Source organism: Vanellus vanellus, assembly GCF_965231255.1.
Source record: "Vanellus vanellus genome assembly, chromosome: 16".
Classification (NCBI taxonomy): domain Eukaryota; kingdom Metazoa; phylum Chordata; class Aves; order Charadriiformes; family Charadriidae; genus Vanellus; species Vanellus vanellus.
Window position 1 is genome coordinate 10783222 of NC_138921.1, and position 25895 is coordinate 10809116.

At 37.4% G+C, this 25895-nt stretch overlaps 1 protein-coding gene across 1 annotated transcript in view; it reads right to left on the bottom strand.

The window, feature by feature from the left end:
* ADGRD1 (adhesion G protein-coupled receptor D1) overlaps positions 1-25895 on the bottom strand; it is a gene marked incomplete at both ends in the record, with an annotated part of 161575 nt that overhangs the window by 114449 nt on the left and 21231 nt on the right. The window contains 7 exons of the mRNA XM_082491509.1: positions 12435-12576; positions 16002-16077; positions 17754-17864; positions 18795-18912; positions 19577-19636; positions 22421-22576; positions 23375-23439. Coding sequence (XP_082347635.1) covers positions 12435-12576; positions 16002-16077; positions 17754-17864; positions 18795-18912; positions 19577-19636; positions 22421-22576; positions 23375-23439 — 728 coding nt within the window. The remainder of the gene's footprint in view (positions 1-12434; positions 12577-16001; positions 16078-17753; positions 17865-18794; positions 18913-19576; positions 19637-22420; positions 22577-23374; positions 23440-25895) is intronic.

A 25895-nucleotide genomic window follows, 5' to 3' on the forward strand; every position in this document is an offset into this window, starting at 1 on the left:
ATGCAGTTCCTCTTGGCTGGCCCTGTCCGATAGGAATCTTGTTGCTGACCCAGCTTGTGTTAGCCTCCTAAATTGGGAAGGACTTTACTATTTCCTTTTTTTTTTTTTTTTTTAAAAAAAAAAAAAAAAAAAAAGGAAAATACCTCCTTAGCAGCTGCACATTTTCTGCTAGAAAAACAACTCCAAGTTTCTATTACTAGCTGTTAATATCATTATCTACCAGCTCTGATGCAAAGCAGAGGGAGTTGAGTTAAAATGCCGGGTGTAACAAGCAGTGGGGAGGGAAACAAGCTAAACCAGAAATTTACCATCCACAGATTTCTCTAAAGTATGACTCCTCTGCTATTTCCGAGCTAAAATTAACACTGCCTTGTAAGCCAAGCTTTTTATTTATATTGTGCGAACTAAATACAAGCATTGTTTCAGAGTGGTGATGTTACTGTAACAGAGCCTATAATTAGGCATATTGCTGCCTTATAATAAGTACGCTCACAGCCGCAACAATATCAGGTGACTTTGGGTTTGCTTTAGAAGAAATGCCACTGTGGAAAGGCAAATGCAGATCACGCTCACCACTGCTGAGCAGGTGCCTTATTCTTCCATTGCTGGTTAAATGCAACAACTCAGGAGCATAATAAAAACAGTAGACCTCCTTCCAAAATCTGTGCAGTTACTTCTGTACTAGTGCTGCTAATCACCAGCAGCAGAGCAATAATCTCTGTCTCTTATGTATGACTGGTATCTCTTCCCCAACGTTCCCCACTATGACTGTGAGGACTCCACTCTGGATGTGGATCATATTCTAGTTTTCTCACTCAGTGGTCCAAGGCTATATTCAGAGCATTTTCCTGCAGAAACTGTAAATATTTAAAGGGAAAAAACCCTCAATTTGCATTCAGTGGACTCAGAGTTTTGCATCTCCTCTTCTTACTAACTATAAATTTATTCCATTTGGAAACAAACCACTACTAACTTATCACCTGAACAGCAAAGTTGAAGACACCTTTTCAACCCTCATTATCACAAACTAAGCTTTTTCAGTTCCACAAAACCGTACTGAACTCCCTTGCATTGATAATGTCTGATGTAACGTGCAAATATGCAACTTACAAAAATTCCTAGTCAGATCCTTCTTCACTCCAAGCCAACACAGACGACCTTCATGTTCAAAAGCCTTAGATATTCTGATTTAGAAGTACATTCAAATATTAAAAAGTGATACGAGTGATTAAAAAAAAATCATCTATGGCCTTTCCGCAACAATGTTCTAAACCAGAGTATGTGCCTAAATCACGACAACCTTATTCTTTTCAAAAGATGTTCCGTCTTTGTAACAGTTAGCCTTTCAGTACCTTATCATTTTCAGTACATTTTTGCATATGTTTCCAAGGCAGCAGAATATAAACCAGGAAGACAAAAATAGATTTAGTATATTTACCATTTGCTGGACCATCATTTTTTTATGTATATTTAAATGCCAGTCATTCGTGCCATATAAACCATTCCTGCAAGCTTAAGAGTTTTCACAGAGACATGGGCAGACCCGGCAGAAGTCTAGGAACTTGAATACGAGCACGTAATGAAGTCTTGGATTGGCAAGCAAGAAACATAAACCCACGATCTAATAAGCAAAACAGCATGAACAGAGTTCAAACTACACGTGATTAATAAAAGTAGCCTAACTCGATACTTAAAGCTGATGTTTTAAAGTCACCACCAGGGCAAGAAAACTAGCAACTGTTACAGCAAAGTATCTCAAGGAGAGTGTACCAACTGGTTATTCTGATCCCATACTACTAAAAGCAATGAAGAATAAATTAGATTAGTTATTTCAGCTGAAGTGTCGTCTGCAACTCTATATTTAGTGAGAAATTTTCTAGTGAACTTTCCACTTGTTATATACTTAATTTAAGTGCTGACAGAACTTTGCATTTTCAGAAATTATTTGTAGAGGGCCATTGCTGAATTCCTCATAAATAGGCCCATTTAACTGCTAGGACTCATCCCGTGCAATAAGTTGTATTACAGCAATTCCACCTCTCACAGACACACATAAGATGATAGAGACAGAAAAGCGACTTAAGAGCAATCCTTAGCACTTAGGTACATGGTCTTCTCTGATTGAATTCCTGCCAAACATAAAAAAAATTACAATTATAAGTAGCTTGGAAAAATCTAGATCTTAAAAGCTTGCCAGTGTGCATAAGACTTCCAGTATGAACCCAGACAATGTACAGTGTGATACAGCTGAAATGCTAAGGATCAAACTGTAAGAAACCAAGGAAAACAGAGAAAAATGCCTTTCTCAAACTTCTCTACACCACAGTAATGTACCAAGAACCTTATCACGTTGATCTGGAAGACAAACCAAGTTGAACCTATCTAAAGTTAAGTCAATGGGTCCAGAGGATCTGGAAAGTCCTTTCTCTTTTTGCTTTTACAAGGATTATTCAAGATATCACTAATGAAGAGATAGCAATGCATTAGCATTAGATTTCTACTCACTAAAAAACACTGGCTGCGAGTACAACCAACAGACGAACTATCTGAAACAAATTAATTCTGTTTTCTCTTCAAATTGTTATGAATAATGGAGTTGTACCAGTCTGAAAGCAACATTAAATCACCATTAGAGTGAGGACTGAAAGCTTGGCCCTATGGGAGTCAGCAGTTCTACCATGGATTGTAATTAAGTCAGAATTTTACCCTTTATATTTAATATATCTCCTTACAAAACAGTTTTGAAAACACGCTCTCACCAAGTGCGACTGCAGCGATTTTGAAATTCTCAATGAGCAAAACTATTTCTGAACTTTTCAAAAATAGTACTAATCACTTGGGCATTTTGAATCTAAATCCAGCTTTTTGTGATTTCAAATGCTACAGTTTACTTCTGCCACTTCAAAACAACTTGACCCTACCAAGAGAGATTTTACAGGATCCATGCTCACAGTGGGGATTAGGGACTGGTGATATTTTATTCTTAGTTTTCCATTTATAATTCTAAACATCAAGTTTGTTAACATTTGCATGTTGGCTACTTCACCTCTGCAGTAACTTTTTTCATAAGCTTTAAATACGTATATATCTGTATTAACATAGTGCAAAGAAACACAATGTTTTATAGCAGAAACCCCGACAGTCCATTAAATGTAGCACAACCAGCTGGAACTCCTGCAATAAGCCATCACCACATGCAAGGATGTTTTGAGGATGTAGTCACTGATGAGGAACTTAAACAAGAACAACTGGATTGAATTTAGAAACTGTGTTCGCGGCTGGGACAGAACTCTACATCAATGTACCAAATTTGATCATGTCAAATATAAACCCTGTAATTTTCTCTTCTCCTCTGTAACAAATGTTCAATCAAAGGCAGAGTGTGAAGTAGCGCAAGATGCCACAGTTCTGCAAAATAGGATAACTGTGGAATTCAGTTCTGGGTTTATAAGTCAGCAAGATTTTTCAAAGTTTATTGCTTGGTATTGACTGACCTCCAACTCCTGATGCACTGTCACTCGCAAGCCGAAATTTGAAAGAGAAATAGCAGATGCTTTTTGCTGTAGACTTATAACACTTGGTTCCAGTCACCAGTGGTTATTTTCTTTAGGAAAGATGTAATTTTATAGATACTAAGTAGAACCTGGCATATAAAATTACTCACATTCCCAAAGAATAAAAGTCAGCAACTAAACTTAAAGTTGAAAGCAAACTTTACTTCTACACTTCCAAAAACATTCAACCACTCCATGACGCCCTCAGTCCTGTTCCAATATCCACCTCAAAGGCAAAGAGCTCATTTATAAAGAGGACTTGTTTCATGACAATCAACACATGGAAAGCATCATGCCTCCAGAGGCTTAAGTCTGGTCTGACATCGAAATGAAAATTTCTATAAATTACAGTTTATTACAATGCAATCCTGATTCTTACAACAGGCAATCTTCATGAAAATCTACATTTTTTTGTTACTGTGCCTTTCTAGGCTTTTGGAATGGATTCCCATGAGAAAATAAGTCCTGGGATGTTTCTGTTAATAACATTAACAACAGAGAACTATTGCTGTATTTTTAAGAGATGCTGTATAACATCTTAATGGCTATTGGTACTTTAAGATTGCCCAGGGGCAAAAAAAAAAACCAGCTGTAACTACGTTCATTTCTCATTTGAACTCAATGGATTTTCTCTATAGCAGGGATTTAACTTGTGTAACAAAGTACCAAACTTTGGATTGATTTTTAAATTACAAGCTTTATTATTATTTTTTCTTTTTGCTTCATTGTGGCACGCTTTGTAATAGTCACAGTTTTAACTGTATTTTATTCAAGTTTTTCTGGCAAAGTCCACCCAGTGAAAAGTTATACCTTTGTTCTGCAGATGTGGGCAAAAGTCATTGTTTTTGCTCGATCAATACATAAATTAGTCACACTTAACTTGCCATAAAAATGAATTGGCTCCACATTGATTTGTCTCTTTCATGGTAGCACTAATATTTGTGTACAGTTGGGAATTGGTTCTTCTCTCATTTTATTTTCCTATCAGTAATGATGTTAAACAAACCTTGGGATATGGCACACTGCTGGCCAGGCAAAAGACAGAGAGAAGGATGACGCTTGGGTACCATTTAGAGGCAAAAGTCCCATTGCCTCATTAAAAGCTCAATGAAAGCGTTCCTTAACCTTATCTCCATCTCCATGAATTGCAAGAGGCCTACCAGTGCTTTTTTTGTAACTGCAGCACAGTTGAGAGAAGAGGAGGTCGAGCTTTTCCCTGCTCTTTACCATCTCCAAAAGAGTACCCCAAGAGAGCACTTCCCAGGCGTTCAGGCTACACTTAACAATAACGAATGCTGATGTTCTCATATGAGTCCTGGTTCTGGAGATTTAGGAGAGTCACATAACAGAATAAGATGAGCTTAACAGGAAAAGCTGATAAAACTTCATTGACGAAGTGCTCTAGCAGTCAAACCAACCTAGCTTAGAGGAAGCAGGTCACTGGGGTTCTGACGGGAAGCATCCGTTCCAGAAAGTAAGAGAGCAGAAGCAGAGAAATGATCGGGAGAAGACTTGGTCAAAAAATGAGGAGAAGCAGCTGTTTGAATGATTCAGTGTAATAAAATGGCAGGAAAGATTAACACTTCGTGGTGAGGCAGACAACTCCCCAAGCACTATGTTTGTTAAAGTGAACCACATGAAGCAAAGGAACAAGATGGAATGATGCTGTTAGGACTAACATGGTAGTATCTTAGTAAAGCACATTTTTTTTGCCCAGAATCAAACAAATCTTTAAAATGGCATATATTTGGGAGAATATATAATATATTTGGGAGAAAACTAGCTACATTAAGAATTCCCAATTTGCATCTAATCTTCATGTGAGGCCTTCTCACGGAGGGTGTAAGAGTCAGGAGTTTATAATTCTCCAAAACTGCAGCTGCACATGTTCCCCTTCTGCAAAAACCAAAGGGAAAATAAAGCCCTGGAGAAAATTACAGAAGCCTCAAAGTGGTTGAAACTAGCCTACAAAAAGTTTTCTTCTAGCTGTAGGGCAATTTACTCTATGGTGCCAGTCAACAGTAAGGGATTGACGGAGCAGCGAGCATGGTGTGCTCTGGTGCATCGTCCAGGGTATCAGTGTTCCCCTTTTGTCTCATCACCTCAGTCAGTCCTTTACCCTCTCTGCACCAAATACGCCTGGATTTACACCAAGCTGGTATCTCTATACGCTTAAAGATGGTCCGCTGCCTTGTCAGGAAAGACAAGAATTTATAGCTACTTCGTTCCCAAGACAGCGACACTTCAGTGTGGTCAAATATCAAGGTCTATGCTACATAGCCATATGGATTTTACAAGATATTGGTGCAGTTTTACACTATTTCTCCCTCTGTTGCCTCTTCCGACGCTTGTCAGAGCATGTTGTGTATGCATTTCAGCCTTGACATTCATGTCGTCTAAATTTCTACCCTGTGCTGTAATTTCTTGGATCATATAAGAGAAATGTTAGTTCTTCGCTAGTTGCTCCTGCTATGAAAAATGTCTTGCCAGGAACAGAAATTTTTTTTTGAGGATAATCATTTTGCAAAACATACTGTTGCTTCATTACAAAACATCTGGACAGGTCGAGATTAAGCCTTCTTCAGCTGCAAACCTACCATCAGTCTTCACATCATCCCACACGCACTGGAGGTGTTAGCTGATTTCCGTTCTCTTTTTTGCTGGAGACAGTAGTTCATTCAAGTTGCTGATCATCATTTTTAAAATCAGTCAAAAAGTGTCTGTCTTTCACTGAAATGTTCCTGAATAACAACTGACTACTGTAACTTAGTGTATCAACTTTTGTCTCAGAAGGCCTAGTTTAGACAAGATTTTGCTGATAAAGAGAAATGTTTATATTACAATAAATGCTGCAATCTATTGTAAAGAAATAAGTCAAAAAATGCATCTTCATTGTAACATCTTTACAGTTATGAAGAACAATGTCTGTTGAAAGACGTTGTATGTTCAAGATCTCAAATTTTGTCAGCCTTCTTTGGCCAAGATGTTGGAAATGTAATCTAAAGCGTTTCCAAAGAAATCCTAGACATTTCGTGAAGTTTAACACCTTAATACAAGCCCATCTTCAAATTCTTTATGTCCATTCAATACTAAAGCCGAAATGACATGCCTCAGGTTAGTTCCACTAAGGAGCACGGACCTAGCTTCACTGTATCTTTACTAGTTTGGTCTTTGGACTTGCTATGAAAATTGCCAATGCATGCACCAAGCTGCAACAAGGAGTTTGATGCGAGTAGCTATCCAGTAGGAACATAGCTCTTCTTTTGGTTTAAGTTCAGCAAGGGCTCCCATAAGTACCACACGGTAAGATTTTCAGCCATAATACACATTGGTTAGAGATGAGCAACGGTTACCACCATTGATTCTCTTACTGTTTCCCTTATTCTCACTCCGGTCTTCCTTGATGGGCTGGAAGTGTTCCAGTCTCCAGAACAGAGACCACTACATACTACAGCCTGACCCAATCAGCAGGCATATCAAGGGAGCTGGTAAATTTAGAGGGAAATGTGTGTTCACGCTGAATATGCTGCAATTACAGCCAATACTAGCTCTCAATGAACATAATTTTCTTGCATTACAGCCTTTGTCTGATAGTCTTCCAGGTCAGCTATAGAAAGAAAACAGTATGTATACATAGAGCAAGGCCTTCTCATTCTTCGTGCAGGTGTACGTTCACTGGCAAGACTGTATTAGGACAAACATTGAATCAACAGTATAAAATATTTAATGACATAAAATCTCACTATTAATAAAACATCTTAACAGAGTGACAACAATAGACCTGAGTCTACAGTGTCACAAAGTACTACTGGTTCTCTCTCATCTTCCTCTTGTACCCTAAGCAGCGGGAAGGAAGGGACAGTCATTAAAAGGATCCGTGAATGTAAGTGTGGAATATGTAAAAAGCCTCAAGCAAAAAGGCCCTCAATGATCCCCAAACATCACAGAAAAAGCTGTCTTATATCTACAAGAGAAGGAAAATGAGAATTGCTTTTCACTCCTAGCTATGTAATTGTATTATAGAAGTGGACACTGTGGATAGATGAGCATTCCTCGGAATGGCAGAAAGAATAACACAATCACTTCATGTTCTTATGCAAAGAAGTTAATTTTAAATCCTTGATGAAGTCTTCTTGCAAACCAGTCTTTCTAAAGCTGCTAATATTTTCATAAGATAAAAGAAAAAGAAAGAGTAACAAAAACACAGTTTCAGGGATTGTACAACAAAATAAGCTGTTAAAATAGTGACAAAAAAATAACACTAAGTAGTAAAACGGACATGTCTATCCTATCCCCAGGGAGTCTTTACTTCTTAAGAAGAATTAAAGTAATATTTATCCTGTGAAAAACTGGGATGACTTATTCGTCCTGATTCATGAGAATTTCTATTTTAAGTCAGAAAACCATTTTCCACTAATGGAAGCTTGAGGAGAAAATTTTCTGCCTGCTCTGTTGGTAGAAAGAATGTCAACCAGCAATATTGGTCCCATGAGAATCCAGCTGCAAGCCTGACTATCAGGGCCTAATGGCTGTAATTACTGATGTCTTCTTACGTCCCCTCTGATGGAGGTGAGCCTGTAGTCTAGTCTCCCTAGTCCTTGTACCTGTGAAATTAACAGTGTATGTATTAACTATGAGGCGATTTCTCAGCTCCTGTGCTCCACAACAGCAGTTTAGCCTCCAGCCTGCCCCCCAGGCTGGGCACCCATCTCCTCTGTGCACTCGGTGCCCATTGCCCCATAGTGGTCTCTAGAAAAGGAAGGATTAACATGCCATTTATAAATATTCCCTGAATTCTTACCTAATTGGTTAGGTATTAGCATCAGTTTTTATTGCCTCACGTTGCAAAAAGAAAGAGAAATTTAATCATCTCACAAGCTCCTAAAAGCTACGTAAAAAATGCAGACAATTTCAGAGAAATCCAGAGAATCCTTGCCTAAGAGAAGATTTAACTAACAGCGAGTTAGACTATGGAATGATAAATACTCTGAAGTTTTGATTCAAGAGGTGATATTCAGCTCACAGACATTCTCTTTGTAACTATTTCCTAAAATAGACATGTTTTATTTTACTCTTCTGTTTTCTGTTGCTCAATGATTGGCATTTTTCCTATATACACTAGCAGAAAAAGAATTAAAGTTTTATCAAGCTGTGCCAAGCATCACTACCATCAGTACAAGAAACCATATTCTCCTTCCACTCTTCTCATTTTTCTACTTGTGCAATCCCGTAGACTCCATTGGAGTAGCTATGACTAAATGAGATCAACTGAAAAAAGTCAGACTCAAACTTACATTTTAATAGAGAAAAACTACTTGTTTGGACTTGTTATTTTTTATTCTGTTTTTCTTATTACTTTCCTCTCTGTTAAACTGAGAACATTATGTGGAACAAACAGGCAACTATAAGAATGAGATTGATATCCACTTCAAATGTTTCTCTCATTATTATAAGCAAGCAGTGTTTTAATGGGTGCAACAGCTTTCTAAGCCAGATTTTATGCTCTTGGTTTAATCATTATATTCAGTCATAAACTTACATAAACAGCTTGACTGTTACTCTTTATTTTAAATTACATACTTTAACACAGTCATCTTGCAGCCAGAATTTCTTTAACATTTTAAATTCTACTTTTGTTTCATGTGCAGCCATACTCAACCGAGTGACAGAGAGTAAAATAATACGTGATATCATAGAAAGGACTTGTGCTGCTATCATATGAAAGGTTTCAGAGACATGCAGTCTTTTCCTGATCTGCTTAAGTAACTTCACTTAAATTTACTTGTGTAAATTTGCTTAAGTAATTTACTTAAGTAAATTCACAAGTAAATTGTCTAAGTTGATGTAGTTTAAAATTACTCCATAGAATTCAGTGGAGCTTTCTGAAATCTACAGCAGTGTATAACAGATTTGGCCCACTGTTGCCTTATTTATGCATAACGGGAAGGTACGATCTACCCATCCTTTCCTTAACGTTAAATGTACCCGCTAATTAAAAGCCAGAAGAGAAATTATATTCCCAAAGCCATAGGTGTCAGAGGGAAGCAGTCTTCTTATCAAATTCAATGTAACAGACCACTTTAGCAGAGCTGCGCACATTCTACTCACAACTCCTTACTGCATATCTTCCCCACAGACAAATATTCAGTCAATTTCCATCTACACTATATCTTTGTTTCTAAAGATTACTGACAGAATTTGGAATCCATGTATAAGGTACCCAGAGGCATTTGGGTTGGTTCTGTTGCTCACTGATTAATAGCTTTTCTTAGAAAATTCACACCACCAATAAAAATACAAGAAAGACAGAGCAGGTAACTAGATGTATTCCCATTGCCCAGTTCTCAAGCTATTGCTTTATTAATTCTCTTTACAAACTTTTACACATAGCTCTCCTTTTAAACACCTATTCTGACTCTAGATTACACTCTTCCAACTGGGAAAACAATATAAATGAGTTATGGCAAAGAAAAATTTAAATAAAAATTTTATGATGTCAAAACAGATTTTCTGTTTCTACACATTTGATGATTCCAGAATGTTTTGGTATTTGAAAGTTTTTAGCATTTGGGTTTTTTTGCATGCAATTTGGAATTTTAAAAGGAATTTTAGAAACCAAGGTAGGAGATATATGAAGTGCTTCACCATCAGATAATACTGAAATTAGGCTCTGGAAGAAGCATAGAAAATGTATCACACAGTTACATTTAGTTTTGATTTGAAAAACATTGGAGAAACGGATATCTAGTCCAGCATGGGACCAGTTTCTAGTTCAAGTCCACTAATTGTTCAGGGGTAAAAAAATCACAATGAGATTATGAATTCTCTAAACATACTTGTGGAGTAAAACTTCATTACATCTCAAACTTCTTGTCAAACAGGATGGTACCAGTTAATAAGATATAGAAGCCAGACACCGATTATTACTGGAGGGAATAAGTAAGAGGGTGAAGAGTTCCCTGTCTTTCAGAGGGGTGTGCCTTCTGTGCTTTATCCACTCCCTTTCAGGGTTCTATGCCTAAGAGCAAAATCTAGCACATCCCAGTACAGTTTACTGAACAGAGTTTAAGATCATGCTCACTACGCATTTAGAAATATTTCTCCCCTCATAATTAAAGTTATCAGAACTTTAAGTACAAATGCATTGACATATATTTATGGACTGATTTCAGACAGCACTGAGCTACTTTTTCAATGCTGTTAACACAATGGGATAAGTTCCCCACTTCCTGTGAGGATTTTAAAAAAATAAGATTAAAAAAAAAAAAAAAAAAAAAACAAAACGAACACAGACATGCAAAAATCCCCACCAAACACCAAAACCAAGTCACACCTGAACAGGGATTAGGGGTATTATTAAGAGCTGAACATTCCCCAGAAGGGAAGTAACTGTAGAAATACTATGGTAGATAATAGATGGCTGCCTGTGAATGCATTGCCAGTTAGCAGTAAGAGCTCTGGAAAACAGCCACTCCCCTAATGCACAACAGAAAGCACACACTGCTCTAGGTAGAGTCTGAATCTCCCAATCAACCTGTATCTGTCATACACACGGTGTGTTAGACATGTTCATACCATGGATTCTGCTGACTGAAACAGAGAGACACGATAAATATAAAATTTCTATCTGTATACCAAGATCCCAGTGATCTTCATAGTGGAAGTTAACAGGCATAAAGAAAAAACCCACAGGTTTGTGTAACAGCCTGCTAGTAAATCATCATACTAAAGCACGGGGAGGTACCTGAATAAAGAAAGCAAAGTACAGTTTATAAGTGATCTACACAAAATACAGTCTTCACTGCACAAGTGCCCGCCTCTAAGAGGCCACTAGGGACATTCAGGAGAGTCCTTAGTTTGAAAAACAGTCACCAAACAACACTTTTCATTTCTATGCCTTAGGGTTTTTTCAGATATTTGTTTTCTGTAGCCTACTCTATCTTTATCAGAAGCCCAACAGGGAGAAGATAAACTGGCTTGAAAACAGCTATTGAAAGAAAAATATAAAATATTCAGAAGAACGTCTAAGAGATGTTTTCTAGGAAACAGTTAAGAATTAAAACCTTTCTTTTCCACTTCCATTCAACACTGTAAGTAGGTCATAGATGCTGCATGCCTCATGGCAGCACCTTGGAGTTTGAACCCAGCTATTCTCCATTCCACTGACAAGACAAAAAAACACGCCTTTTTCTCCAAGAGCAAACAAAACTAGCTATTTTTCCAGTTTCTTGCTGGAATATGCTGATTTGGTAAAACTGAAATGTCTTACCAAAATTGATCAGTTTGAATAAAACTTGTCTCCAAGTTTTCTCAGATTGTCATATTTCTTGTCTCGTTTCTCAGATTCAGAATGCTCTGCTTTCTAGAAAGGGTGTTCACACTAGAACAGGGATTTGATCCTGCTCCAGTCCTTTCCCAGGAGATGTTCTGTCCATCATACTTGTATTTACCCTTGGAGGAGTTCCTTCTCTGGATTTATTCATGAGAACATTCAAAACACCTCAGTTATCTCAGTGTGCATTAAGACGAAAAGCAAAACCCACAAGTGAATTCTTGGTTTTGACAGCTCTAATGAGAAAGCAGTAATTCATACCATCCTATCGTAGATTGCACAAACACATCCATAGGGCAATACATACAGAAAGGCCTAAGGCTAAACTTGTCACCTTCTTTTTCAGCATGTACACTAATCAGCCTTTTGCAGTGATGGAAACAGAAGTCATTGAAGCCTAACAGTTGCAAAAACATAATATCGTAGTCACAAATGCCATCTGAATTGCTATGAAAAATTACAAGACAAACACAAAGAAGTCTTCACAGACACCAAGGTTTTGAAGAGCCCTGACAATAGCCTAAGCTGGTAGTTTCCATTTCACTTACCAATTTATGGGTGAGCTGGATGGTAATAAGAGGAGATCCCGACAGATTGTGGGACAGCTTGGGTAGAGGTTCCACTTTGATAGAGATGAGATAACTGGTTGCTGAGATCATATAACCTTTGTAGGCAGCAGCTTCGGCAATCCTTAGAAAGAAAAAAATATATTAATGAAGTAGAACAACAACATTTTTTTAGTTCACCCACAACAGGAACACAGGACCTCCTTTTTCCATTCAGTCAATGAATTCCTATAGTGGAGCAAGATCTGGCCCCAAAAGATCCTACAGAACTAGAAACAACAGCTATGAAGTATAGGGAATAGCTTTAGACATTAGGAGACTTGATATCGTAAGTATTCCTTCATTCTGCTCCTCTTCTGCAAAGGTTTACAAGCCTTGCTGAAAGCACTTTCAGCAAGGAGAATCCTACAAAGCAAGGGGTCTAAAAATAAACTAAGCAAAGCAATCTAAGTAAGGAGAAAACTTGGGGGTGTTTCAGGCTGTCTAAACAAGCATACATATCAATGCGTAAGAGATACATATAATGCATACAAACATATATGTAGGAATATATTTAGAAGTAACCTGTAGCTTTACTTTGAAAGATTTATTATGTCCAGTTCAGTTTGTTAAAGAGTAACTCAGATCACAATACAAACAGCTGAACCCGACTAAACAACTGATTAGCCCAGGTAATACTTTTTTTTCCTAAGCTGAAGTAATTCTGCAGTATATAAGAATATTTCTGCTTTCAGCTAAAACTTATGACTTTGGCATTTTTGCACATTTAGGAGTAACTAAGATCGATTTGGCTGTAGGGTAAAATTTTTTACACTATCAGTAACAAACTGTGCAGGAGTAAAATGGCCTCTGTCATCCACCTCTTCAGTATGTGAATGAATGGTATTTACTATGAGAAATATGAGCCATGGCGAATTACCCATCAGTGGGGGTTTCCAAACATAGCACACCACTGGAAAGAGCCAGTTTACAAAGCACATTAAAAAACATCTTATTTGCATCTGCCACCTGTTTGCAATGGTTTCTTGTTTTTCTTTCAGAAAAAAAAAAAAAAAGGTCGTCAGACATTAAAATAACTTCATTCAGTTCCTCAGCAAGGTCAAATAAAACAGAACTTGTTCAGCACAACCCCAAGCCAGCCCTTAGTGCTGACCACGAAAAAACAGCTTCTGCTCTCAGCTACCAGCATGTGATTCGAATTTGTTAATCTCAGGGCAGAATTTGCTACACTGATATGAAAAGTTTAGAGAAGGACTCGTAATGTTAAAACCACTGTCTGACATTTTGAGATTTTCCCTACACAGATTAACAGGATGAACCTTTTTTCCACACCCATTATCTGCCATTTTAACTTCAGAGAGGTAGATGAATTTTGAGGCACGAAAAAACTGCAGCACAAGCAAGAACGAGTGTTTCTGTGTTTTGTGCTTGCATACACAAGCCTTTCTTCACCGTGGCCTGGATGTCAGGTGGCAGTGAGTCTGTCATCCCATTACCTTCGGTGGGATTACTGCAGATTTACACAAATTGTATATATGAGTGGGATCAGAACTGGGCTCAAAACCTTTGTTTGGTTTGGTTTTTTAAAAAGAATCAAAACTGACTCCCCTTCGAAACTGCTATTTATATGGTCTGGAAATAGAAGTCATCTGTCTGTACAACACAAAAGCTCCAAGAGTTTTAGTTTTAGCTTTCCACCACAAAAAAAAAAAAAAATGCCCTTAAGAAGAAAATGGACAGGCTTCAAATTACAGGTGTTCAAGTAGCTCAGGAAGATAAAAGAAAGTCTTTAAAACAAAGTACTCTGGGAGAACATTGTTATTCTAGTGAACTGTAAGCAAAAAGAATTCTAATAGTACAGCACAAAAAAAAAAAAAAAAGAAAACCAAGCAGGAGAAGACTGCCTCCTTATTTTTAAAACATTTTTTGAATACCTGGGGTTTGACTCCACAGAGGAAAATAGCTAAGCAAGCATTGCTTGTATTACTAAGTTTTTGGATGTTGTTTTGGACAGGTCTGCACCTAGAATTTTATAGATGTGATTCTGTAGTGCATTACACACTGCAAACAGTTCAAGTAGTTTGGATTAGTTACAGAAATATAGGAGACATTTCTTCTCCGGTGTCTTTATGTTTCTCATTGCAGCAGGGCCAGATCCCCTCTTTCTCAAAATCCTTCCTCAAAATCCTTCAAGATCCTCCCTTCTCCAAAATAAATGATAAAAATACATACAACTCGGTGGAACAGGACTGAGTCTCTAGGTTGTCCTATTCCACAAAATTCAGAGAATGTACACAAAGATGACATAACTGTTATTTTGCTTATCAGAGCCCCAGGAGCTGTAGACTCTATGACAATGCATTAGAACACAGTATTTTGACATGCAGCATCTTTAATCATATTGTGTTTGCTAAACTTTGACCTAAGTCAAGACCATATTAATTCTCTCTTTGAAAAGTTGAAATTATAGCTCATTATCTTAATAAATTGCACTGATCCTCCTGTTTGAAAAACATAATCTGTCATAAATTATTGCCTCTATTTCTTCATGTCAGTAAGAAATATTGCAATTAATGAGATGGTTCCTTTACAGCCACCTGCTAAGTTCCCTTTTTTGAGAGAGAGAGAGCAGGGCAAACAACAGTACAACTTGCTACTTAATTTAAAAAATGCTACCTGGTAATAACTGTGTTATTATCTCAGTCGATCAGTTTGGTCATAAACCATGATTTTTTACCCTGAAGATCACAAATGAGTTCCCATGATCACGACCTTCCCTGTAGCTGTATGTAAAGAAAGGGAGGCAATCCCTGGTGTTCATGACAGCTGAGATGCCACATCTTTCCTTCTGCTGTCATAAACACCACACTGAAAATCAGATTGAAACAGACTGAGAGAAAGTGTAAACTAATCTACCTACCCCAATGTAGATCAAATAAAAACATAGAGTCATGCTAGCTTAAAAGGAAAGTGTAATGATTTACATGAATGGCCTTGCAAAATTCCCTGGGGAACTGTACTGCTGAGAGGCATACAGCTCTGCACTTTATCTTATCTGCTAATGATTTCATTGATGCAGCATATAAAACAAAAGGTCTTTTAAGCATTGCCTGGTCTCCTGTTGTAAAATTACCTTACGGGTTTCTAGGATTAGGATTCAGATTTTATCTAAAGAGGGATGTTATGTTTTTTTACTTGTTTCATTTAAGTGCAAGCTTTATCTTTATATGTGTCAGGAGAAAAGATGTAATTTCCTTTTATGAGACAGATTAAAATTATGAAATTCTGATACCAGGTATGATGAATGGAAGGAGAAGACAAAGAAAGACAAACATGTCACTACAGAAATCTATTTTACTACAACATAAAGTAAAACATCTAATGTAAGCTTTAATCTCTCTCTAGTTAATGACTACATGTCCTCAATATTGCAGAATCAGGATTATGGCTCGTAGTTTATTTACAGTTGATAATGACATGACTGTTATAAAGGTATATCACTAAGGTAATAAACAAGCTGTTACAGCATGAGGGGTCTGAGATACTTACTTGGTATCCATAGGGTTGATATTATGAAAGAAATAATGCATGTTATGGTAAAGCAGGCCGACAATGGTAATCCAAGCTGTGAAAAGGGAACAAGGGTTATTCCTCAGAGCAAGAGTTGTAAAGAAGAGACACTTCTCTCCTAGACCTCAAACTCCGTGTTAATTAAGAGCCTTGACTTCTGTAGACTTTCATATCTTTGCTTTAGCAAATTTCTGATTGTTCTTTTAAGTGAAAAAGTATGATCGTCTTGCAGTACAGCACAGGAGACATATCAAAAGTAAAATATAAGCATGCCCACCCTGCACAACTGCACTTCCAAAATAAGTTGTTAAAGTAACCAGTTGTCAATTATAAAACCCCCAAAATAGCACCAGAAAGGGTCGCATGACATACCAGAGTCAATCTCTCAATGGTGGCTATTACACCACCACCTACTCTAAATGGCAGTTTATGAAACTCAAACACAGGCAACGATTTTCCACTTTGGTTGTCTGCTGCCTGCATTCCAAGTATTTATGGGTTCTCCAGCATCTTAGTGAAGAGCAGATGCATATTTTCTAATTCTCAGCTACACAAATGTATGTCACTATCCCTTTTCCTATGTTCCAAGTATTTATAGTGTCAACTGTTTGAGGTGGAATAAAATTTTTAGGTTAGCTCATTTGGACAGTGCAGAAGAGTGGCTTGAAGGCTGAAATTACTCAGAAACGAGCTTTAGCTGGAAAAAAAGAGTTAAACATTTAATGGGCTGGATCATTTCAGGATACCAAGCATGATAACATTCTGAAGAAAAAATCTGCATGGTGAAAGACTATAAGTGGGAAAGAATAAAAAAAAGTCCTCCTACGTGCTATTTTTGGCATGACAAGTTGGTTTGCAATTATAGTTGTTCAAGCCTCAGAGCACTTGCAGTGAGCGCCCTGCCAGTGCAAAGAAACAAAGCAGTCATCCCAAATCAGGTAGACAGTTCAGTAATTATGAGAGTCTCTCTCACTGCGGGTTATCTGCAGCTGAGTTTCCTCTTTATGAATAGGGACCAACCTCCTTCAACAGAGGTGACTGCAGAAAGGTCTCCAGATGTGTAAATTCTGAAGGTTGCAATTTAGGCCAGATTTTCAAAGATTTGAGGATGCAGGGAGGTGTTTTTGTAAATAGGTTCCTTCAATCCCTGATTAAAACACATAATTAAACATTGTTATTTTAGAGTCTTGACTAAAGCTTCAGATTTTTGCCATACCTTTGCTTTTGAGATTTTTAAAATTTTAGCCTAGGTATGGATTTCTGAGTTCTGCCTTTTTGCCTCGATTGTAGTTTTTATATTCATTCTGTTTCTGTACCTGCTGTTGTTTAAATCTGTAATAGTATAGTTTCATTTCATACAACGTTTTAAGAGCGATTTTCCATAAAGGGATAAGTAATAACTGATCTGGCGTCCCAGAATTTCTTAAAAATAACCAGTTCAGATGATAAAGAATAATTTATGAAATTATGGCTTCTCTGATGTAAAAGAATGTCAGAATTAAATGGCTTCAGTCTCTGTGGCCCAGCTGTATTATTCAAGATCAATTCAAGTAATATGAAAATTCTACCACATTAACCATTCATGACAGGACAACTGCTGCTTCTTTAGAGTCAGTATGATCAACAGGGTTACTTGGAAAGATACAGCAAACCAAAACCAGTTTTCAAGCAAAATCGTTTTTGGATACGCTGTTTACATGACTCTGCTCCTCCCTTTAAATTTTTTCTTACCTTTTTCATGAAAAGCTTCACTGGGAATGGAAATATAGCTCTGTCCTCGAGATGGAAATCGATAGTGGGAAAAATTCAGAGTCTGAGGATGCATTTTGACCAAGGTGTAATCTGTGTGATAACCCAAACAAAAATATGATAAAAATCAATAGCCTCTACAACCTACTTGCCTATTTAACTAGGCTTCCCTAAGAGCTATTGCAAGTCTTGAATTTAAAACCCCCAGATGTTTGCAGAAAATATAGTAAATTCCCCAAGTATAAAATTGCCTTTTATATCTGACTCCTTTATGACAGAGAAGATGGTACACGCACTGTTAATATACCATGGATCACTTCACCCGTGCTCAAATACGGAGCGTACCAGGGCAAGCAAAATAGACTGACAACAGACTCTGCCACTGACACTTGAAGGCTTTATTTCAGACCACCACTGCTCCATTTGAGCACGCCAGTGTCCGAGAGGGTACGTGCAGCGATTGATAGTACTGGTGACTGCTCAGGTTATTTGTCCCTTTCACACAGGTCTCAACAAGGCAGAGCAGAATGCCAGAACAGATAAGTTACTCTTGCTACCTATAACGTCCAAATACACAGACGAAATTAGGGTGCTAGGACACTAAACAGTAACAAAATAAAATTTTCCTAAAAGGTCAAAACTATTCCTATTATTTGCAATCTCTTGCAAAAACCTTGCGAAATTAAGGTTTGTAGCATCCAGACATCTGCAACTTCAAAGCGCTGTATAACAGCTCTAGGCCCTTTAACTGCCTATTAGTATAGTATTAATAGATTCATTTCAGGGAATTCATATTCTAAACCCCTCTCCAAATAACCTCAAGGAAGTTCAAGTACAGTGAGAGCTGATTACCTGTGGACTAACTGCACAGTCATCTTTCTCCAACTAAAACACTGGTTTGTATTCAAAAGAGAAAATTATTTATTTCTATCTCCTCCTTCATGTTGGCAAAGGAGGTGTTGCATGCACAGAAGCACTTAGGACACCAGACAGCCCAGAGAGAACATTTCTGCTAAATCTTACCTGCTACAGATGACGTGCCCTCAACAGTTAAAGGCAACAAGCTCTCATCCAGATTGCGCGTCATGTGAGCCATCACACTGTCAATAGTTTGAATTAAACTTCCAAAAACATGAGCAGTCTGGGGGAAGAAGAAAGAGAAGGCTCTACTACAAAAGAAATTGCAGCTCATAGCACAAAAAGCCAAGGTGCCACATTAAATTTCTGTCTGACTCATCATTCAGCTCATCATTGTCCAAAGTCAAATGTGACTTTCTCCACAACCTTTTCAACACACATTGGATAGTGTTACACAAATTGATGCCATCCAGAGCCTGACCTTATGAAATACTATGTTTTATAGAATATCTCCAAATTACTCTCTGCTCCCACCAGCAATTGACCTCATATTTCACATGCATTGAAAAACATCAGTCTACAAAAGAAATACGAACTTTTAAATATCAAAGTTCAGTGCTAAAAAAGGCATGATTAAACACTTACTTTTTAGTGACAATATCTGTTATTTTATAAATACAATTTTGTTTCATTCATCCTGAAACAGGTGGAAATAGCAGCAATGTTCTCTTATTTTAACCCTCAAAAACTTATTATAAAAGAAAATGACATAATTGTTTTGTCTGTGGACCTTCACTGAAAATACGAAAGTGACATATGAGAAAATAAATAAGTCATACTGCCAAAAAGTCTTAACAAGACGACTAATAGAGACAACCAGTTTCATTACTATCCATGTGGAATTATGCAACCAAAGTAACCTACAAATCTAAGCCCATTCGTCTTACCTCTGGTACATCAATCCAGTTGGGCAATAACAGAAAGTCTTCAATAGCTTTTAAAAATGCCTAAAAGATAAATAAAATGATATTATTTGATTATTTATTAATCAGCTACATCTCCTGGTAAGGATCCAAGGCAGATCTCTACTAGGATTTTCTAAGGTTTATTTTAAGAGGACAAGCCCATTTTCATTCAAGTCAGATTCATCTCTACCTGCCAGCTCTCACATCGTGTTCTGTATGGTGACATTTTAATGTAGTATTTTATTTAATAAAAGTAATGCCGCTGTGAAACTCCCAAAGCACAATCATTATACTACAGCTGAGATGACAACACTGGAAGACCAAAGTGAACTTATTCTCCCATTTTATCTAAACTCATATGACATTAATACCTCTTTTAGTCTTAGATGACGGTATTTTGACCACACCCAATATCTGGGTCCCATCATTTGTACAATTTACTATCTGCTTAACTTCTGCACTTAAATGTTGTTTTTAAGGTGAAGATCTGTCATGGTGGGCACTGTTCAAGTGCTCACCGTGATACAGTCCCTGTCCTAACAAGTCTTGCTGATGAAGACAAATAGGAGGAGAAGAAAAGGGAGCACATAAAATTAGAATAACACCCCCCCCCCCCATCTCCTGCTTAAACTTCTCTGTTAAAAATGCTTTTAAATCATCAACTGAATATAGAAAAGTTCCACTGAGAAACATGGAAGAAAGCTGCAAGACTGTCTGAGCATAATTTTACAAGCTATAATACATAGGGCAGTACCAGAGCTTTGCTATATGCCCTTATTTTGAGCAGCACACACCTTGCAGCCCCTCTCAAAATTCAGCGTGGAATTCTACTTGGCATGCACAGAAGTTATCTTAAACCCAGGACCCAGCCCAAATTGCCCAGAGCATTCAGTGAGTATCTCTTTTCAGATCACAGCATCACTCCAGGATTACTCCAAAGACGATGTGTTAGACTGCTGGGAAGGGAGGGAAAGCAGGAACGCTGGAGCTACTGAGCAGAGCAGCATTATAACAGAAAACACAAGTCAGATTTGTCAGAAGCAATGCATTATAAGTGTGTGCCAGTAAACAGAAAGTTTATTGCATATCACTTAAATCAAATTTTCTTGTGCTGTGATGCATATGACAATCAGGCCAGAGATAACTTTACAGAAAATAGCATGCATGCTCAGTGCCTGTCTCTCAGGGAATTAGCTGCAGACAATACAAAGCCTAATCATCAATCAGACAAATGACAGAGTCTGTGTGTGTGATCAGGACTCTCTAGTGTTTACTTCCCAAAATAGCTTTGCTAAAGATAATCACGTCCCACATTTCTGTCTGCAAATCACTTCCATGGCACACAAAGCAGCATTAGATAGCATGAATGAGCAACCAAATAGCAACTGAAATGATGTGGGAAACAGGTACGGTATCTGACAGGATATGTCATCCATTTTCAATTCAGAGCCCCCACAAAATTTTCAGCAAAACAAAGGAAACATTGTATGAGAGCTTTTTAGAAGGGTTTTTGCTACATATTAAAATGTGATCCATGAAATCCAAGCTTTACAGTTTGCAAATGCTAAGCTTTTAACACAAACCATCGATTGCTGTCCATGTAGTTTTCAGAAGCATTTGTTTATATTGTTTGTCTAAGTAAATAATCCTTGTCACCCTGGTATTACCCACAGGCTTAAAGGAACAATCACTAGTGAGACCAGAGCTGATTACTGTAATAATAGCTTTCTAGCTGGCTGAAATCAGGGAATTAGGTGCCCATCATTTTACAGAAGGCTAACTTTATGTTAGCAGAACATGACCCCTTGTCCTCAGCTCAGACTGCAGAAAACACCTTTTTTTTATTTCCCTTTGTGGATTAGCCAAAACAAAAATAAATTACTCCCTTAAGCTTTACCGGTTCTTTCTGTGAACCGGTTTCAGTGGCGATTTGTGAATTCTCATGGCTGTGATTGGAACCTAGTGCCAAATAAAGCTATTAACTCAAAAAAGCCAAGGACACCACCATCTCAAACAGACCCTCTCCCACAGCTTTGCATCTCCACAGCAGCGCTGGCAGAGTGGGCTTTGGACCTCTGCCAATTCAGAGTCCAGTAAGAATAACCCACTGCTTTCCAAAAGAGAAGTGGGAGGAAAGGCACAACTTACCCCCTGCTTACCACAGAAGCAATAAATGCTAATGAAGGTTGGGCAGCCAGCAGTAATTCTTAACTTTTTAACACTCTAGTGCAGGTGTGAATCTCAAAGACAGTAAGTTACAAGTTTGTACTTGGACAGGTACGCAGGGCCAGACTGACAGAGCCACAACTAGAGTGCTCCCTACATCCAGGTCGTGAGTTTGCTATTAGCTCATGCATTTTGCTGCTGTCACTACTCTACACTCTCATTATGTCCTGCACTTGGCAGACGACTGTCAAACTCTGCTGCATTTTGGATCATCTGGGCCATGCAGAGAAATGCTGAATTTTTTTTCAAGAATTACATATTCTGCATTGGACACACTTGCAACTGAAAAAATATTACGAAATTATTTTCTTCTACTCTGTTTCCTACTCAACTAAATAATTATTTTTGATGTGTGGTCATGGCTCCAGGTATCCATAATTTATGCATTAAATAATAACCCCAAGAACTAATGAGACCCTTAAAGCATTTTCTCTGGTTGAAGCTCACCTTCTGCTACTCCCTAAAACAGCTACTACTTTTTTTATAGGGTTTTTTTTTTTTTGCAACCAGCAAAAACTTTCAAAGCTGTATTCAATACTCCAGCTTCTGTAGAAATTTCGGGGTCATCTGGCTCCCAACACAGATGTGAAAGACACTTACCTCTGTCAGGCTTAGAGCAGTATTTTCTGACAAGGTTTTGTTGGGCAAGCTGAAGGACACGTTCTCCAGGTAGCTCAGCATGGTGTCAGGGGAGTGGAAGTTCCCTCTCTCCTCGGTCAGATTAGTTATGATGGGACGATAGGCGTTGGTAGAGAGCTACAGGAGAGAGATACAACCCATCAGAAATTATTCCAAACGTCAGTCGTTATTTCTTGGTTTAGCCCAAAAGGGAGTTTGAGGCACAGCAGACTGTTGTGGTTACACACAAGAGGTTCCATAAGCCAAGGGAAAAGGAAAGCACATGGATAGATGGACAGGATAAACAGAGCATACAGGCACAGCTTCATTTTCTCATTAGCGATTCAGGTCCTATTGGCCATGGTTTCCTGAAAGTCTCTGTGAACAAGAAGAAAACTAATAGAACTTTGACACTGCAGATCGCAAGAAGGTGAAAATACATTGCAACAGTCAATTGCAAAGGCTGACTACAGCTAATTGTATGTATTCTGCATATGAAAAATTAGTTTTATTTAAATCTTTTTCATTAAGCATTTACTAAAGAGTAAAACTAATTTTGTTGTTGTGGTGGGATTTTTTTTCTAATTTTAAAGCAAAAGAGTGGAAAAATTAGCAAAGTGTTTTTGAATGTCCTACATCTTCAAAGTTCATTGACACATTTCAAAAGTTTCTACATTTTTTCCTTTTTCTTTTTTTTTAAACATAGAAAATATTTTTATTTAACAATGAATTCCCTTCATCTGTCCTACATTAAGAGTTCTGGAGTACTCTCATCTTCCCATAGTGGCTAAAAATTCTCCCTATGCATATCTGAAGATTTTTGTAATTGGGGTACTAAAATAAGTGCCACTAATGAAAATTGTACAGTGAGGACGATCTGTAATTCATATATATACATTCTGACATTCTAGAAAAGAGTTATGAGGATTGCCATACCACAGGTTTTATAGTGGTTGTCATCACAGACCACGGAAGCGTTGAAGAAAGCAGAACTTGCACACCTGGGGAAGATACATAAATGAATAACAGCATTAATAAATCTGATATTCCCACTGCAGGTTGAATCCGTTCTTACTGAAAGTAACATATTTGCTGTTCTATGCATTTTACTTATTTACTTACAAGCTACATAGGCTTGTTTAAAGCATTTCATTTACAGATTCTCTCATCAATTCATCATCTTTAAATAGATGAGCCTTGCAATTTGATTTGTCTTTAACATTTAAAATTAAACCTTTGTTTGCAAACAGGAAATTTCAAGTGTTATATCTCAATAAATAAAAGACAACTGTACAACTAAAACATTGGCATCCATCTTCCTTCTCTAGCTCTTCCCCTGACAGTTATGCAAAGCATTTACAGAAAATTTAAAAAACAAACCCAAAAAACTATTTCTTACCAGAAACAAATAATAGGCACTTCTGACAATTTCATGTATGACCTTGCTGTATTTCTGTTTATGTGATAAAACTGGGACTGGGAACATAAAAACACTGGAAAAAAAGAGACTCAAGTCTCAGCTATGATCTCCAAATGCTCATGTTCTCTTATATCTTGAGCCTAAATTGCTTGAGTGCCAAATGAAATCACACCCACAAAGGTAAGTTCAGAAAGACTTTTCCACATTAAAAAAAATCTGTAAGAAATATTTAAAGCCAATGGAAATACATTTGTTGCTTGCTGCAAAACTAAAGTCATCACCCTTAAATAAAAGAACATTGGTAGAAATGTGGTACACTAAAGTTTTTGGGGCATGCTAGTTTTGCCTAAAACAAACAATGGGGGTCAAGGAGTCAAAACACAGCCTTCATTGGTAGTTAGAGATATTATTTATAGTATGCTTAATTAGGTGTTTGTAAGTTGATCTCAAGCAACAGTGAGGTTGCTATTAATCAGACGGGCTTTACTAATAAATGTCACCCACTAGCACTGTATCCATTGAAAATTACCATGTGAGCATGTCATGAACGATTTGTCCAGACAGAAAGAATAAACCTGATTTTGGATGGTTTCCAGTTGTTCCATTTCAAAAATATTGATTCCTTTCTGTGCAAAGGGATCTATTGGTCATTTGTGACAGAGCAATAAAATTTTCCTCTAATCTACATTTTACCAAGAATTTGTATTTGCAAGGAGTGTGGTATTTCAGCACAATCAAACAGTAGTTGCACATATAGGACATATTTTACTCATGGATCCAAAAGGAACATGATTGTTCATTCTATTAAAAACAGGCTGCCCTATTAAGTTTCTTGTGTCAAACCACATTGGCCCAGCTTCAACCTCGCTTAAGTGCTCCAAGGTGAATAAACAGACAGCAAGAATAACTTGATTAGTATTGTAATATCTATTCCTCCCTCTGAGAATGTTTTAACTTCATCCATCAAATTGGAAATTTTATAAAATCTGAGAAGTCCACCACTTTGAAGGAAAAAGTAAAAAATTCAATAATCCACGTTTCTCAAGTGCTCCAAATCACCTGAGCACTTTGAAATATTGGCTTGAAATTCTTCACACTTACAAAAAAAAAAATTATATATAACTGGCATCACTACATTTTAATCCCTAAGCCCCTAGGAAATACACACCAAGCTTTACTTTCAATTAAAAAGCTAGGAATTTATTTTTCACAGAAAATTGATAGCTCCAGATGACCCTGAAGACCTGTGAACTAGGGGTTTAAGGAAAATAAACACCTAATATCATGCAAATTGCAGTAAACACCCAAAAGCTCACAGCATGAACACCTTAATGTATAAATCAGGGAGTTTTCTGCACATCTTTCTAAAAATCAGCAGGGATAGAAAGGTAGGATACAGGCAAAATTCTGTACAACTCAAAATTTAGACTTTAGCAGAATCCAAGGGCCCAACTCTTACTGCAGTGTTTCAAAAGTTAGCTACAAGCATTAATGTCCAGCAATCGGATCTTTTGAGCCCCAGTAAGACTCTTTCCAAACCAAAGTACAGAGGAAAGAAGTTAGAAACTTAAGTCCTGAGCAGATTTGCATTCATGGAAAGAGTTTTCCATGACGCCTTGATTATTTGTTAGTGTGAGATGGGAGGGTGGAGGGCTTCAGAGGAAGATTGCTGTGAGTTCACAAGAATTCAAGGGGTTTAAAAAAAAAAAAAAAAAAAGAAAAAAGTTCTCTTTGTATTTATGCAAGTCATACTTCAACAGTGAAACAGGAAACATATAGATGGATTGGGTCAATTTGAAAATCTACCGCTCTTGAGTTTAGCAATGTAACATTCTTCGTGAGTTACACTAAATCAAAGAATGTGAGTTATGGTAGCTTTGAGTTGGATAGTGTTATAGTAACCCTAGATTGTTGTGAAAGATACAACAGCCAAATACAAAAGCATTTTTTCCAACACGACCAGAACTTTATAAAATTAATAAAACTTTTTTTCTTTTTAAGATTTTAAAACTATTTCCTGTGTCAAATGAATACTCT